The 16,589-nt window shown below is 42.6% G+C and overlaps 1 protein-coding gene across 2 annotated transcripts in view; it reads left to right on the top strand.

The window, feature by feature from the left end:
* Positions 1-15,453, top strand: part of LOC133340398 (uncharacterized) — a 34,035-nt gene extending 18,582 nt beyond the window's left edge. Inside the window, exons 3-4 of one of the 2 annotated variants that reach the window (XM_061548580.1) lie at positions 10,821-10,955; positions 12,986-15,453. In XM_061548580.1, the coding sequence (XP_061404564.1) occupies positions 10,821-10,955; positions 12,986-13,189 (339 nt within the window). In that variant the 3' untranslated portion in view covers positions 13,190-15,453. The other variant, XM_061548588.1, reaches the window with a different exon arrangement.
* Positions 15,454-16,589: the final 1,136 nt, after the last annotated feature.

Here is a 16,589-nt window from a genome sequence, read left to right as displayed (position 1 = left end):
CGCCGACGCCGATCACATCCTGAAAGTTCGCCATGATAATATCCTATGGGACACGCTTTTTGATGGTGTCGTCGCCCATGTCAAAAGTCGAATTTCACCTGGTCGGCAAGTCCTGGTGCGTCGGCTCCTTGCTGGTGAGCTTGGCGATCTCGGCCTCGCGGCGGTACAATTTCGGGATGACCTTGCTGCGCCTGATATTGACCAGCACCTTTCGCAGTTCGGCGTTGGTCGACTTGATCAGTTTGAGAACTTGGACGACGCCGATCTGGACCGAATGATCTGCGCAACGAATATGGTGGCAAACCCGCAACTGCTCATCTGGTGTCCGCGTTGACCAGAGCAAACAACGTTTTGACAGCACCGACGGCATCGGAGCCATTGTCGCTGGTGACAGTGAGTAGCTTGGTCGAGACATTGTGCCCGAGGCTTTGGAGGTGCTCAAACAGAGTGGTGCCAATGTGTTTTTGGACTGCGCATCGAGGATCGTCAACAGCATGGATTTCGACGCACCAGATTTGGTGTCGATCCAGTGCACCGTGACCATCCAAAATCCCTTCAGGTTGCGGTTCGACCACCCGTCGATGATGAGCGAGATGGCGACGTCCAGGTTGGAAAAGAACGCCCCGACGATGGAAAGCATAATGGCGTGATGCTCGACAATTCTGTGAATGATGGTGCGGGTCAACGGGTCCTCGTATCCCTGCGTCAATGTGTGGATCAAGGTCTTGGACTTGTCGCTACCGGCGGCTCGCAAAGAGATTGCACCTTGGATAACAATCAACCACCGCGTTCTCAAACTTTACCAGGAGGCGATTCGGGATTGCTGGCCTGCTCAGCGTTTGCTGCATTAGGCGGCTCGCCGACGCCGACATCCTTACCTTGCTGCCTGGGGCAAGCACATTGTGCTTCTTGCGGTGGGCTTTTCACCCCGACGCGTTCGTGTGGGAGGAAAACCACATGTGGCAGTGTACGCACTGCCGCTTTCCTTGCTGCACATGGGGACCACCTTCCATCCAATCGTGCATGTGCTCCCACGGGAACACATGCCGCTGCCTCTTTCGATTGCTGTTCGGAGCGACCCCGAAAATGCCGTTGCTGGCATCCTCAACCTCATCCTCTACCTCAAGAATGTGGTCCGTCTCCATCTGGTCCGACATGAATGATTCCAATTTTAAATGGAGGCCACGGACTGCGCCACGGAGCTTTTAGCCAGTGGTAAACAGGGAATTTACCGGGTAATACTTCGCGCTACCTTTACCCTACCGGGTAATTATTCCACACGACCTTTACCCTACCCTTTACCTTACCCCTTAACATGGTCGACACCTTTACCCTTTTACCTGGTAAAAAAGGTAAATTACCTGACCTTGCCGAGGCCTAACTCGGATTAAACTTAAAGCATTTCAGCTAGCAAGGCAACATCATCTGCATAGTCCAGGCCAGTGAAGAAGACCTCGTTGCCTAGGGTTAATCCCAGCAAGCCTTTATGGACCGTGCGCTGCAGTATCCAATCCAGTGGGGCAAGGAACAGGTTCGGGGCAATTCTGCAGCATTGCCTTATGCTGGTTTGGATAGTGATCCACTCGGACAACTCTCCGTCTACACTGATTGTCCATGTTGAGCTTTCTTCATTAGATTCACAATCTTCTGTGGCAATCCAATGTGTGTGAGGAGCAGCCAAAGATATTTTCGGTCGACAAGAGTCGAAAGCAGCATTGAGATCTACATAGGCTACATGCCAATCTCTCCTTGTTTGTATGAGAGAGGTCAATGTGGTGATACGGTCTATGGTGGAGCGTCCGTCTGTGAAGCCGCTCTGTTCCATGCGGCGCACTTCTCAAAGATTTTTTTACTTTTGCAGCAATTTTGAGGAAAATAACTTGTTAGGGCATGAGAGTAGAGTGCCATGAATATTCTTGTACTCGTGTCTACTCCCCTTACCCTTGTGGAAAGGCAGAATGATACCTTTCTTCCAGTCTGCTGGTACCGAGCCTGTCCTCCACATGTGCTGGAAGATCCTTGTTAGCGATTTGATGACAACTGGGCCTTTGGACTTCAGCATTTCTGCCGAGATGTTGCAAATTGCGGGTACCCTGCCATTTTTCATTTTTCCAAGAGCAGCCATCACTTCTTCCTCCCATGGCTCAGAGCAAGAGATCTTGGGATCTTCAGTTGCTGTTGCTGCGGTTTGCAGGTGTTCTTCAGAGGGGGACGATGGAGGGTGATTCAGAAACTAAAAATAGAATGCTTTCCAGCGTGCTAATTTCTGCCTCCTATCGCAGACAAGGATGCCATTGCAGTCCATGATTGGGCTGGAAATTGCGTAATCAGCTCCCCGGAGCTGCCTGAAGTTTGCAAAGGGATCCTTAACTTGACCATTCGCAAATTCTTGCTCCACTGCTGCAGCTTGCTCCACTGCTGCAGCTTTCTCCTCTGCCCATCTCTGGTGGTTACCCTGAATCTGGTTCTTGCATTGCCTTATGTCCTTGTAGTCTTGGTCAGACCCTGCTAATCGTGCTTTACGTTTCTTGTCAATTACACTCCATGCCTTGTCACTGATGCACTTTTTTATATTACGAGTTTCAAAAGACATATATTGGCCGCATTGTTGACAATCTTTAAATGGTTCCAGTCTGTTGGCTCTTCATTTGATAAGGCAGAAAATTAGTTTATAATATCGACCGTGAATTGCTGTTCAAATGCTGGGTCTGAGAGTTTTTTTATCCTTTATATTAAGTTCGCTTGCTTGCTTAGGACCGGGCAAATCTTTCGGTCGTTTTTTAACCCACTTCCCGTCATCCAATCGAGCTGACATTTTCCACACAGACTCGTTGTGCGTGACAATTAATGTTCGTGAATTTTTTTTCCCTAAATTTTACACTTTTTATGACAAAAATATATTTAATTACCAATTGCTTAATGCTGCCATGCAATCATCTGACCCATAGGTGGCAGCCATCTCAAGCCAGAGGACGAGAGGACTCTAGCCGCCACGCATATAAAGGATTTATAGTGAAAAACTTTGTTTTTACGGGTTATACTTGTTATATATCGGGGTGACGGTTGTGATTTATTGCTAGGAAATGGTTTGAGTCTGATACCGATGGTTGTGATAACTGGGCAATGATCTGTGTCAAATTCCAAGCTATGGTAAACCTGCAATTTTGCAGAGCTTTCCATCTGGAGTTAATGAGTATATGGTCAATTTCTTTCTCTGTGGCTGTCGTTTGAAAACCATGTAAGTCTGTGGATGTCACAGCGCTGGAACCAGCACCCACCAATTTTAAGCCCAATTACTGCTGCCATGTGGGCTGGTCACAATTTGGTAGCCTTCTCTGGCAGTGCCAGAGACTGCATTGAAATCTCCGAGGCACATAATGAGGTCCCGTCGTTTTGTGTCAGGTTTAGTGACTGTTCCAGAAACTGATTTAAGTGGTCTGATGTCGGTGTGTATGTTATGGCAGTGTATAAATCACCTATGGTGTTCCTGAATCTATCCATCAGTAGCCTGACATTCACAAGGTGCTATTCTCATAGGGCTGGCTTGGCTGTCCGATCAAGGGCAATAGCCACCCCAGCAAGCCGGGGAGAGCCATCAGGAGGCCCTGACCACAGGATGGTGTGGTTTCCTGCTGTGGTTTCACTAGCACCATGCCAACATACCTCTTTGGAGGCCCATGATACTTGTTTTTGCCCTCAAAATGGTTTGCATAGTCTTTTGGTCATGTCCACCATAACACTTGACACAGGTGGCCAGGGAAAAACCAGACTGCATGCTCCTTGTTAACCTGCATGACGAGCGATGCGGTATAAAGACGTACTTGGTAGTGCCACTCATGGGCAATTCTTGGCAGTTAATTCCCCTGGTCTCTTGCCGGGAGGCAAGGGTAGGTAGCTGGGAGACTTGATGTTGAGTTCCCTTGAGCCGGATACCCAGCTGCTCCTTTAACCTCAGAGCAGAGGGAACTTGCTGAGTGTCAGGATATGTCCACACGCCGGTGGGCAGAGCACGAGGCAATAATTAGTGCGTTAGCTGTCTTGCATACAGCACAGTAGAGCCCGGTCAACAGGTTACCCGCTATGTGTAAGAGTCCTTTCGAGCCGCATTGTGGTTTCCTTGGCGAGGATGGCAGCAAGAGAAAGCAAGCAAAAATCATGGGAAGATAGTCAAGTGGTTGGATATTTTAGGGCCGCGAGCTTGTCGAGTGCAGCCCTAAGGTCAATGTCTTAACTGCTCGGCGTAGATATTGGGGTCGGGTGAAAGTGAGATGGTGGAAGTTGAGTTTGCGAGTAGGTTTCGAAGAGTGGTGAAATTGATACAACTGAATTATGTGAAAGATGGGTTATCTTGGAGATGAGTGGCTGGGGAAACTTAATGGAGACGATTATGAGGCTATGGGATTTAGTTAAATATAAAAATTATTAACCCTTTATACTATAACATGTTAGAAAAGTTCCCTAGTGCTATAAATTGATGGGCCAAGCATGTTAAGTGTACAGTGCAGTATTGCACGTGACATTTTTACTGAAATTGCCAAGTAAATGTTTATAAATGCTTAAAATTCGTTTTTATAACCTTGTTTTATTCCTTTCTCTGCTTAAATGAGATTACCGTTTATATTTTTAAAAAATCACTTTCTACTACGTTGCTCAGTAAAAACATCACTGTTAAGAAGATGGGCCGAAGGGCCGTAAATGAAGTTTCTGTGTCATAAATCATCGATGGCAGCCTTATACTGTATGCACATGTCGCATTAGATCCAGTTTTGTAAATCGGATGTAATGTTCCCCACATTTTTTATAAAAAAATTTTAGTGACATTTTAAAATACATTCAATCAGTACTTGATTGAATAACAATGTTTCACAAATGTTAAGCGATAAAACCATGGGCTTAAAACAAAATCTGGACAGACAAACATATAACAAATTCACGCTTGTTTTGTTATAGTATGATGTACAATGTACAACTTGTCACAGTCCGGCTGAAGTGCACTGGGGCGATGACGTGATGGTAGCCATGTTGCATAGTGACTTCACTGCGGCCATGTGTGTTCTGGTTTTATTCTTCATAGATGATTGGCTGGTGTATTGGGAGTGATGATGTTATCTTTAGCAACTATTGCTATGCATCTATTTATGCAATCTGCTGGAGGATGCACAAAAATACTGTGTTTTGACCTACACAGTTTCAGAGCCTACGCCAATTGCCTGGGGGATTGTTTGTGCTTTATTTTTTCTCATGTCCCTGGGCTTGAGCTGGAGCAGAGTTTACGGTACAGAAGGCTGGGAAAGTGGAGTTATGGAATGACCAGAGCAGATGAAAATGAGTGAAAGTTAACTTGGTGCTATACACAATTTAAAATGGATGCGAATTGTATGCACATTCATATTTAGGCTAAGGGAATAAATGTGACAATCTCTTAAAATAAAAATAGATGGTACAAATGAGAGAATTGATTCTTGAATCCCAGTCATAACATTGAACCATGACGGTTAATCAAATCATATTGATGGCTATATGCCTACTACATGTGCCAAATAGAATCCAATAGTTTTAAAACTGATTATGGTTATAATGTGTATGTTAAGTTCGTGCCACTGTTAATATATGGTAACCTGAAGATGTCTGGTCTGCATTTGTTATTGTTGTTACTATCACATGACCTCAGACCTCATTTGTGTTGCCTTGTTCTATGCTTACAGAGCCTCAACTTTGTTAAACCTTTGCCTTAACAGTCACGGGTACATTTACCGTAACTGAAAAATATTGGTTGAATTCTACCATTTGGATTATCCAACACGTCATGAATATCTACCAAGACACTGATGGACCTCAAGTTTCATTTTCCCTTAGAGAACTTTATCAGCGGCATGAAGACAAACTCAACATTTTATGTGCATTCATAGATAAGTTTTTATTTTTTGGAAATGGTTACGAGGTCTTCTGAAATACTTTTGGATTCCCTTTTGGAAACCTGACTCGCCTAAAAGCAATTCACTTGAATTTCTGGATAATTTGTGGACTTAATGGAAGACCAAACTGGTGAAGCAACAAGAGCTATTTTAATTAGTTAACGTGCCTAAGCTTTGTGTCCCAGGCTGTCTGGCATGAACTTTAAGGTTTGCAAATGGAGAAAAATGTTCCATTCTACTGGCCCATGCTTCTAATGTCTGTTTTTACAATCTTAACTTAAAGCTTTCGTGACTAAAGGAATTCATATTCTTTGGGTCTTTCGGTAAAGCCACGTAGATAGAAAAAATAATTTTAAAATCACGATGTTTCGATCGCAACACAAGCAATCGTCATCAGGTGAAAAAATAGCGGGAGAGCTGCTGAGGCAGGATGTTATAACATATAACAAACTTGTACTTAGGAGCTCATTTAAAATGCATTTCCCATCACTTTGTTGGAGAATCTGGCATCTGTTTTGATAATACTGCCTATATAATGGGATGGTTTTATGTGCTCAAGTTCATTGTCAATTAAGATGGCTGTTCTACATCCTGCAGTGCGCTTAATACTTTCATCACCTTTGCTTTCCTCACATTGATTTTCATGCCAATTTTAATGGATACTTCGTTCAACCGCTTAACTAATATTTGTAACCTCCAAGCTCTGTCATCCACAAACCTGCCTGCACTTTTATCTGTTCATTTAACTTTTGACATCTTCACACTTGTTATCATGCTTCTTGTACCATTTGCTTCTGCGAATGTATTGAAAATATGATTTGGATAGAAAGACATATGTGAAGATGGGTTGATGATAATACAATCAAAAGTTCCACTTGAGACAAGAAAAATAGAGAAGTAATGGATTTGACAAATTAAACCTAAAATGCTCGATGATAAATGTGAGGGATGCATGGGATGGAAAGAACAAGGAGCAGGAAGAGGAAGATGTTGAGTGAATTGAAGAAGACAAGGACATGAAAAAAAAAAAGCAAATCAAATTGAAATCTGGAGACAGTAGTGCAGAGACGTATGCCTGTCAATGTAGATAAAATATAGATTGGATTTGGAATGGGGGAAAACATACATTAAAACCACCGTCAGTTGTGTTGTGATATCTCTGTAGCAATGAATTTAATGTTTAGGAACGATGGCACTCAAATTGCTCTTGATTTCATAAACAAAGCTTCAAATTCTTTGGAAAGCGCTGGACACCGGCTTAGATATCTAAATCTCCAAAATCGTATTTTTTGGATTAGTAGTTTTGAGGGCAAACATCAACACCTCCCTTCAAATGTAATCTTGTATCATACTACGTCATCTATAATGGGAAAGGCTTCACTTCGCTCGATTTTTATTAGTTTATTTACACTGTTTCGGCTCAGCAAATGTATTCACTCAAGCTACGGTAACATTATAGACCAGTAAGGGCTCTGTTAACTTTGTAGAGGCATGGGTGATCAGTATTTTTAGAGCTGAAGCTGCAACTTGGAAGCTAGATATTACATGAAAACATGTGAATGCCATTTGGGCTCACAAATCCTCCAATGGTGGTTTTGCTTATTTCTGTGCCACATTGGAAGAGACGTGATCACATTTAAATGCTTAATAAATTCTCAACAAAATAGGACCATACTGTTTGGTTCTTTCGGTAAAGTCACGTAGGTATAAAATAAATCACGACGTTTCGATTGCAACACAAGCAATCATCATCAAGTGGGAAAACCACAGCAAGAACATTTTTTGCTGAAGTGGGAGAGGGATGCTGTGGTTTTCCCACCTGATGATGATTGCTTATGTTGCAATTGAAATGTGATTTATTTTATTTCTACCTACGTGACTTTACCGAAAGAACCAAAGAGTATGGATTCCTGCAGCCACGAAAGCTTCAAATCTAGATTAAAATAGGACCATACCAGATTTGATTTAACAATTTACATTTTTATGATGGTGAGGAAATTGTAGTCAGCCTGACATTTCCCAACTGTTGCGATGGGTTTAAGGTTGGCACAGAACTCAAAGATAATTTATACAAGTTTATTTCCAATTTGACTGTTCTCAGACACTTGTTTGCAACAGAGTTGCCATAGTGTCACATTCCAGGATACGATATTAAATGCCCATAGGCCTTTTTCCATGTAGCCGTTAACGCCGCTAAAACTAGCGCGTACAAGTAAAATAGCACCGAGAGGTGAACTGGAAAGACATTAACAGCGACTTAAGTTGCGCACAATAAGCATCACCTGGATGAGGTAGTGCAATTTACGCTCATGGCTCTGTAGCGCTGCAGTGCATCACGTGACACCAGACATCCAATGGGCACGTCAACGGTGAGGTCTAAAAATAATATAATGGAATAATATTCTGCAGTTTGGGAGGGGAGGGGCCTTGGGGTTTCAATAGGCATGACATTATGCCATGTGCAAGCTTTTCATAATACAGGTATCCCTCAATTTACGAATGTTCGATTTATGAAATTTTGCAGAACGTAATTGACAAATTATGGACACTTTTTGATTAACAAAGTCAAATTTCTGCGTGAACGAATTTTCAAACAAGCACCTGGGAGGTTTTGTCATCCATCTGCCACATTGTCATAGTATCCTAGAGTGCAAAAGTAGTGCCTCCACATTACCTCCTCAGTCATTCCAACATGCAGATATTTTGGTGAGTTCCCTGTCACTGGTTTTTGCTGTTTCTTTACAACAAAAACCCTTTGATTCAATCATGTTTATATTTTTGTTCTTCATCATTTTTGTATTGTTAAAAGTGATTTAGGTGAATATTGTTAGGTTTGGATTAGAGTTGGAATGACTGTCCAAAACACATCCCTAATTTCTTGCATTAAATTTATGGGAAAGGCCGTTCTGATTTACGAAATTTAGTTTTCCGCATCCCTTTTGTAAATCGAGGGATACCTATATTTAAATGCCACAAAAGCTTTTGATTGTGGTTGACGATGGTTTCGTTATGCAGCTTTAATTACATCAGAGAAGATACTCCTTTTGTGCAACTTTTATGACGCTGTTAAAACAACATAACTACAGCACTTGAAAAAACTGATTGTAGCTTTTTTGACTTGTATTCATTTCCACTTGTAAAACGTATTCATGTAGCATTTATATCATTGAACTTTGCAATGTTTTTCTACATTTGAAGTGCATGTCTAATTTTAGTCAAGTAGCTTTTAAAGCACATATGGTACAATACAATTACTCTAATTATCACCACTCTCGAGTGCGGTATTAGGAATTGGTGCCAAATGTGTACAATGCAGAATCTCTTAGGCCTGAAGTGGAAAATGCGTGGCTTATGCCTGCACCGCTTTCAGTTGGGAAAACTGTCGGTGCATATAAATGAGCTCCTGACGTCAAGGCTCTGGGCTGCTGATTACCGATAATTGGTAAAGTGGCATTTTGTGCGCAAGAGTAGCAACACACTTAGCGAGAGAACAAGTGTCAGTCAAATTACAAATTTGAAAAACTTTCTTATGATGTCAGTTTACCTTGCCTTTGGAAATATGTTTCAGATTTGTATTGTGTTGTAGTTGATTGCAAAGCAGACAATTACTGTCATTTTATATAACAAGGAGATTACATAAACCCGTAATGCCAATGAAACACTGACTCTTGCAAGGGCCACCTGGGTGTTAAAAAATAAATATGATTTAAAATGTAATTAACTGCAGATCACTCGCCAAATGCCTGGCATACGCACATTGTTAAAATAATCAAATACACTGAGGAAGTGATGTCACATAGCCATCATGTAGTTAATTATTCTGAGAGGTTTTGAAAAACAATGTGTGACAACTGTTTTTATAAAATTTTAACTTGAGTTATTGTGACATATAATTTGGCAGGAAATAAAATGCATAAAAAAATCTAACTTTCAAAAAGCATGATAGTTTACAAGTGGACCGCTATCGTGGACCTTATAAGGCATGGTATGGCATTGCCATCGCCATATTTTGGCAAGCATGGCAGATATCCATGTGTGAATGAACATATCTCAAAACTCGACATGGGAGAGTTATAAGACAGGAAGGTTTGACTAATCGTGTGTGTATTAACATTGCCTTGTTGGTATGTACGGTGGCCTTGATATAATTTGTTTTCGATCTTATTTTATACTCTACTATACAATGATTATCGCATTATCAGTTTCCCTAACTTTACAATTGTACTTAACATTTCTATTGTCTTGTTTTTGTGCCTTGAATGTACTTTAAAGTACGAATAAAGATGTCGTATAACCTGTCAAAAATCTTCTAGTCATTGCGACTTGATGATCTATAGCTATTAGAATGTACATGCTGTCAGAATGATCACGAGAGAAGAATAACGGCATATGTTAATTTACTCTGGTAAACATAAAAATAGCACATTTAATGTGTTTATGGCAATATGTTCAGACCGTAAATGGCAATGTCCTGCTAGCCACGAAACGTCCTCAGGAGAGTGTAGTTTTGCTCTTATTCTGTTAAGTGGTTGCTTATATGGTCCATAGTTTGTTGGCCTGTTCATGTTCTGATGGAGGAGTTGATACATCAATATGAACTTAGATTATGGGTAATCATAATTTGTCCGAAGTTTGTTATTTTATCAATGATCACGATATAATGATGGTTTGCAAAATTATTATGCAGTTTTATGTCCGATTAGCACAGTTGGCTACGTATAGTGCGAAAGAAGTTCAACATTGTACAATATAGCGTATCACCATATCGAGACAACCCTGGTAGGTAGATGCTGTGAGGGATTACCAGCGGACATGCTCGGGTGTGTGCATGCGTGATGGGTGAGGTGTGAAAGCTTGAAGGAATCTGTGCGAGGTGATGATGCCTACGCTCTTTGTTCACCGAAGATCTCGGTGCACATAGCCAAGGACCCAACATCCAGGCCTGGTGGCCAGACCACGAAGGAGCAGCACAAGATGCTGGAGCAGCGCCGGGGAATCCTGAAGATGAAGTTAAGGAGGATGAGCTCCAACAGTTATCAGGTCTATACAATTTTCACATCACTCTAACCCCTTTTTACGACTGGCCCTGTCTATTCCTCGGGATCCAGAAAGGCCCTCGTGTAACAGATCTGACATTTCAAGTGACCGAATGGATATTTTTGTTTGTGGGCCATACACGTTGCTATGTCTGCTGCCATTTCGTGGGAATTTTTTGGGGAAAACTTGCGTATGAGAACCTGTGTCTTCCCTCATTCTGGAAATGATGGCCACAAATTACATGGACCTATAAGTTGTCTGCAACATGAAGTACAGTTAAAAATGCATAGCCATGTAAAGGTTAATGCTTTACAACAAAGGCTGCATATGTTTAAAAAATGTTTCCATCTGTCCATACTGGGAGGTGGGGGTGGTTGGATGAAGGGTGGCACTATGACTTGTAAAAATTATCAAATATGAACAAGTTGTGTTGCTATTCAGAACTTGTCCGATTGAAAAACGGTCAAATTGAGCAAAGGGCTATCGCCAAAACCTTGAGACTAAAACAGAAAATTGGACTTTGCAAATATATACAAACCCATGTTGGAAAGCGTTGTGTAATCCGTGCACACATGTAATTGTTTTAACTTGTTTTGTATACACGTTTATGCCCCATGACCAAACGCATGCCGACTCGTCGGAAGCTAAGCAGTATTAGTCCGGATTGTGTGGTATGGGTGGCCACCTTGCACAACAAACAGGTGTTATAGAGGCTGCTAGGGAGCTATATTGTAGGCAGCAGAGGGCAGTTGGGGTAATGTCATTGTTATATTCTACTTGAGGCTCCCGCACATATGTTCCCGACCTCAAATCTGTACTGACTAGCATGGTGACGTATGGTCAAATAGCTCCCCAAGACAGTTGAGTGATAAAAACAGCTGTGAATGCATATATGTTAATGTGGTTGCCTTCGATGTATGCTGTCACCAGATGCTTTTACTGGTAGGAACGAAGTGGACCAGCCTACAATAGATTATATCGTCCGTCCATCCGTCCGTCCGTCCGATGTCCCATTACGTGTAGCAACATCGCCCCCTACTGAAAACACTTGGCATGACCCTACAAAAACCTTTAGACTCTGTGAGGCTTTCCTGGCTAAACAAGTGTAACATTCCCTTATAATTCCCTCAGATAGCTTTTAATTAAAACATTTAAATTAATGAGGCTTTCCTGGCTAAACACGTGTAACCTTCTCTTATAATTCCGAGATAGCTTTTAATTAAAACTTTGAAATTAAATAAAAAAAACTCACAGCGCCCTAAAGCCTAGAACTAGGCCTCAAAGTCTCCCTTCGTATCGTACCCCCGCGTGTGTGAAAGGGAGTTAATGTTTAACAATTTTACATTCCCTGATGTTTTAAAATAGAAACATTTACATTTAAAGCTTTTACATTAATAATTATAACATTTAAATTATACATTAATAATTAAAACATTTAAATTAAAAATTAACTCACAGCGCCCTAAAGCCTACAGCTAGGCCTAAAGCCTAGAACTAGGCCTCAAAATCTCCCTTCGGATCGTCCGATTAGGTGTAGCAACATCGCCCCCTACTGCAAACACTTGGCAGGACCCTACAAAAACCTTTAGACTCAGTGGGGCTTTCCTGGCTAAACAAGTGTAATAATACATTATGTTTATATTCTTTGGTTATTCGTTCCTACCAGCCCACCCCGCAGGGTCCTGTTTTATTTATAACTTACAGCCCATGGCTGAATGAAGGATCCATGCCGTTTCGGTCTTGGAGTTTATTTGACTATACTTCACCATGCTGGTCAGTGTGCATTGGTGAAGGCGGGGAGCATAGAAATGGGAGCATAACATAGCACATACATTTTCTTCTGCTCCATTCTGCTGCCTACAACGTTTCTGTTGGTGGCGTAAAACTGAAATCAGAATTGTAATTATAATTTTGTAATGAATTTCATTGTAATTGTACCATCAGCCAACAACTCCAACTGCTGTTGTAAATGTGCCCGGGGTTGTTCTCTGATGGTGATAGTTGTGGCTATGTGTGCATGCGTGCGAGCACAGGTGGTCCACACGGCAGTGCACGCTCGCACCTGCACATCCCAGAAGACTCGCTTCTCCTGCTGGTTCTGCGGTCGTGTGTTCTGGGGGCAGGAGGAGTGGGTGAGCCACGGGCAACGCCACCTTTCGGAGGCGACACGCAACTGGGGGACGATATTCCCCTCTGCCATTTCCAAGGCCGCATTCTCGACCACCCTGTCCGTCTGAAGAGCTGGCAACCTCCTGCCAGCCCTGATTTCTGGGCTTGGAGTATAATAACGGGACAATACCATTTAGATTCAGGCTGTTTTATGTCGGTGTGTTGCGCTCTCCTCTGATGGCAGGGGTAATTTCTGGACTTGCGCAATTGAGCCAGAAGGAAGGCAATCCAGCGGGTTAGCGACACAAGCCGGATCTTTGTTGTTTAGTGCGACGAGGACAAGGGGTCTGGTTCGATTACCACCGTCACAGTCTAGTTAAAACAGCAGAAACAGGAAAGTGCCATGAATATTTGGAGCGCTCATTTATGGTCTTGATGCACCGACATCGTTCAATCCAGCGGTTTTTGGCACTTGCTGAAGGACTGCTTGGCACGAGGTTGAAAGTTAAACTCCCATCTTGCAATTAAAATGCAACACTTCATGGGATCATGCTAGGCTAATTTGGGGGCATCAGCCATTCTAAATCAGAAAATGGCCCCCTTTGTCATGGATGAACTGGTTGATTGCCACCGGAAGTAGGCAGCGATGGATGTTGCCAAGGGTTTCTGCCCATGTCATCCCTGTAAATCTTCCGAGAATGAAATGGAAAGATACTGACTGCTGAAGAAGTAGGTCTTGGGGGTGGGGGGGGGGGGAAACGTGTTTCGATATTGATTTTGTGATTGTCAGTTTCATAACTCGTAACTAGAAATGTACCTGCAGCAACTAGTGATGCACAAAGTTAATCAATTTCAAACTCCATAACTCCAAGGGAAACTGAACAACACATGGGGAACGACCGTCAACTTTACTAACGGGAAACACAATGGAAATATTTAACATAGCATGTATGTAAATAGGCATCGATTAGTTTTTTTTTTAAACTTTTCTTACGCGGACGTTTACATGCCAGTCATGTTTGTGTGTGTGAATAGTTTGTTATTTATCCTAATGTTACATTTAGGCCAAAGGTGCGGGAAGTGTTGTATAAATAACAGTTCTTAGATTGAATCATAGGGCCTGTATTGTTCAGTTGCGAAGGTAAAAATGAAATATTACAAGACTAAGATATATATGCGGAAATCCCTCAAGTCCTGCCTGGCTTATGGGCAGTGGCTACGAGCTAATGGAATAGCCGTAACCTGACCTGAGATCCCTATTGCTATCCCTAATCTCCCCATATCTCACTAGCCCCAATTTTTATCACCCAGCACGAACCCTAAACCACAAACCCTAAACCACAAACCCTAACCCATTAGTCCAAATGCCCTAAATCTTAACATCCCTGGAAGGCATTGGCAGTGGAGGTGGCAAAATTAAATCACGTGATTTACACGAGGCTTGAGTTAAACAGATGTGAGTGCTCATCGTTACATGCTATCCACTATTTTTATTTTCAATTGTAAAATATGGTGTTTTCACTTTTTATATTGTGCACGTTGCTTATACAGTATGTTGGTGAATTTGAGAAACGACTGCCTTGCTTTATTCACGGTCTTGAAGAACTTGGACATGTATCGCCAGATAGATTTGGGATGGCTTGGAGGTCTTCATCTAAAAGTGGTTGAGTCATGACTGATGATTTGGCGGCTCAACAGTTTTCTTTCTAGGTGTAACAATTCACTACCCGTAGTCTCTGAAATATTATCACATGTTGCGATTGACAGGTCACGATTTGATAATCGTGATGAAATTGTTTTTTATCTTAAATGTCTTTATTGGCTGCAGAGCTCAAAATGAACTTGCTACATACGCACATTGTTTATACGACACTTGTATTTAGAGCTTCGACATTGATCACTGCGTTGGGGACACCAATCAGGTCCATGAAGGTGCAGAGAATCTGGCCAGGTGGCTCAAGTGGCAGAGTGCGAGTGGCTCGTATTCGGAAAAGTTGCGAGTTCAAATCCTGGTGGTAGGGGGTTGGCTTTACTCCTCTCTCCGGTGGTCAAAACTAGTAGCTTGTGGGGGAAGTCAACAGCGGTTATTCTGTGGGTAGACTTGCCCTCCACCATAAAATTCCCTGCGCATTTGAGCAAGGAAATCACTCCCAACTGATCACTGCACCTATAGAATAATTGACGATGCAGAGACGTGTGGGGTTCTTTGCAACAAAAAATGGGCTTCACCCTTGGGTGAGCCTAGAAACATGCCACTGCTGCACACATTGCAAGAACTGTTTACGTTCGGTTGCTGACATTTCCTCTCTGCATACAAAAACCCTACAGCCACGTGTTTTTATTCTCAGGTTTGAGTGGTGCCTGAATAAAAAGCGGTTTTGGAAAAAACACGCGACATGCCTCTTGATGTCAGTCCACCGGTTGATGAAACTCTCGCCATGGTGCGAATTCACGTTTAATACTCCTAGTGTTTTGTGCTGTAAATGTTCTTACATCACAGGGTGTAAGGGTTAAGTGGTGGTAGATCCTTACCGAATATGGTTCTTTCACCCCCGCTCCCCTAAATGTTAAAGATTGTTCATGGTTCAGAGGTCATGATCCAATTCAAGAATCCACTTTGTTGCCTTGTACGTTTTGTCTTGTATGTACGGTACTGCAAGCCTCGTCTGTATGCCGTGGTGCGAATCGTCTCCACACCGTGTTGTCGTTCTGGGTCGTTTGCACCACCTGTCAAACAGTTTCTTCTGTACTGTCAAGTTAGTGCTACATTGTGGCTGTTTTCACCGTTTTAATGGTGTGCCAGTACTGTGTGCTTCAAAGTCCTGCCGTTGTTGAGCTTTGTACCCTTGTGTATGCATCGCCTCATGTCACGCTTGTCAGCATTTCTCGCCTCCACGGTTTCCTGTCAGTCTGTAACGTGTCTGTTTGAACCCTTGTTTGTGTACAGTCTGTCTCGTCTACATTGTCTTGTCTACTGTTTGTGTACGTCCTGTCTGCGTTCTGTCTGGTCTGTATGATTCGCCTCGTACCATCTTGTCCTTTGAATCTGTATTGTGACCTTCCATTTTGTTCTGAAATTCAACTGTGCCGTCTCTGTACACCAAGCTTGTAGTATACAACGCTGCCTACGGTAAATACTTCAAATTCGTTGACCGGACAGACGAACTAACATCAACGTCCTCTGGCCAGCCTCCCTAGCATTGAGACACAAATCACTCAACCAGCTACGCTCAGCAGACCACATCGGCTGCATGCCAGACACCAGGCTGCTAAAGCAAGTTCTCTACTCAAACTCCGCCATGGCAAACGATCCCCCTGTAAAACGGAAATCGATTCAAGAACGTCCTTAAAGCAACTTTGAAGAAGTGCATTGACACCAACGTATGGGAGCCCTTGGCTCGAGACCGCACTGACTGGAAGTGTCTAGCATTAGGATCGGCACTGCGCATTTATGACTATCCAGCAAGAAGAGCAATAAGTCAAATGCAAGCAGCAAAAGGAGCGCGCTGCTGCTCAACCTACCCTAAC

Source organism: Lethenteron reissneri, chromosome 2 (genome assembly GCF_015708825.2).
Source record: "Lethenteron reissneri isolate LAM-NWPU_2019-01 chromosome 2, ASM1570882v1, whole genome shotgun sequence".
NCBI classification, from domain to species: Eukaryota; Metazoa; Chordata; class Hyperoartia; order Petromyzontiformes; family Petromyzontidae; genus Lethenteron; species Lethenteron reissneri.
The sequence above is the reverse complement of the archived record's forward strand: the minus strand, read 5'-3'. Positions and strand labels throughout refer to the sequence as shown.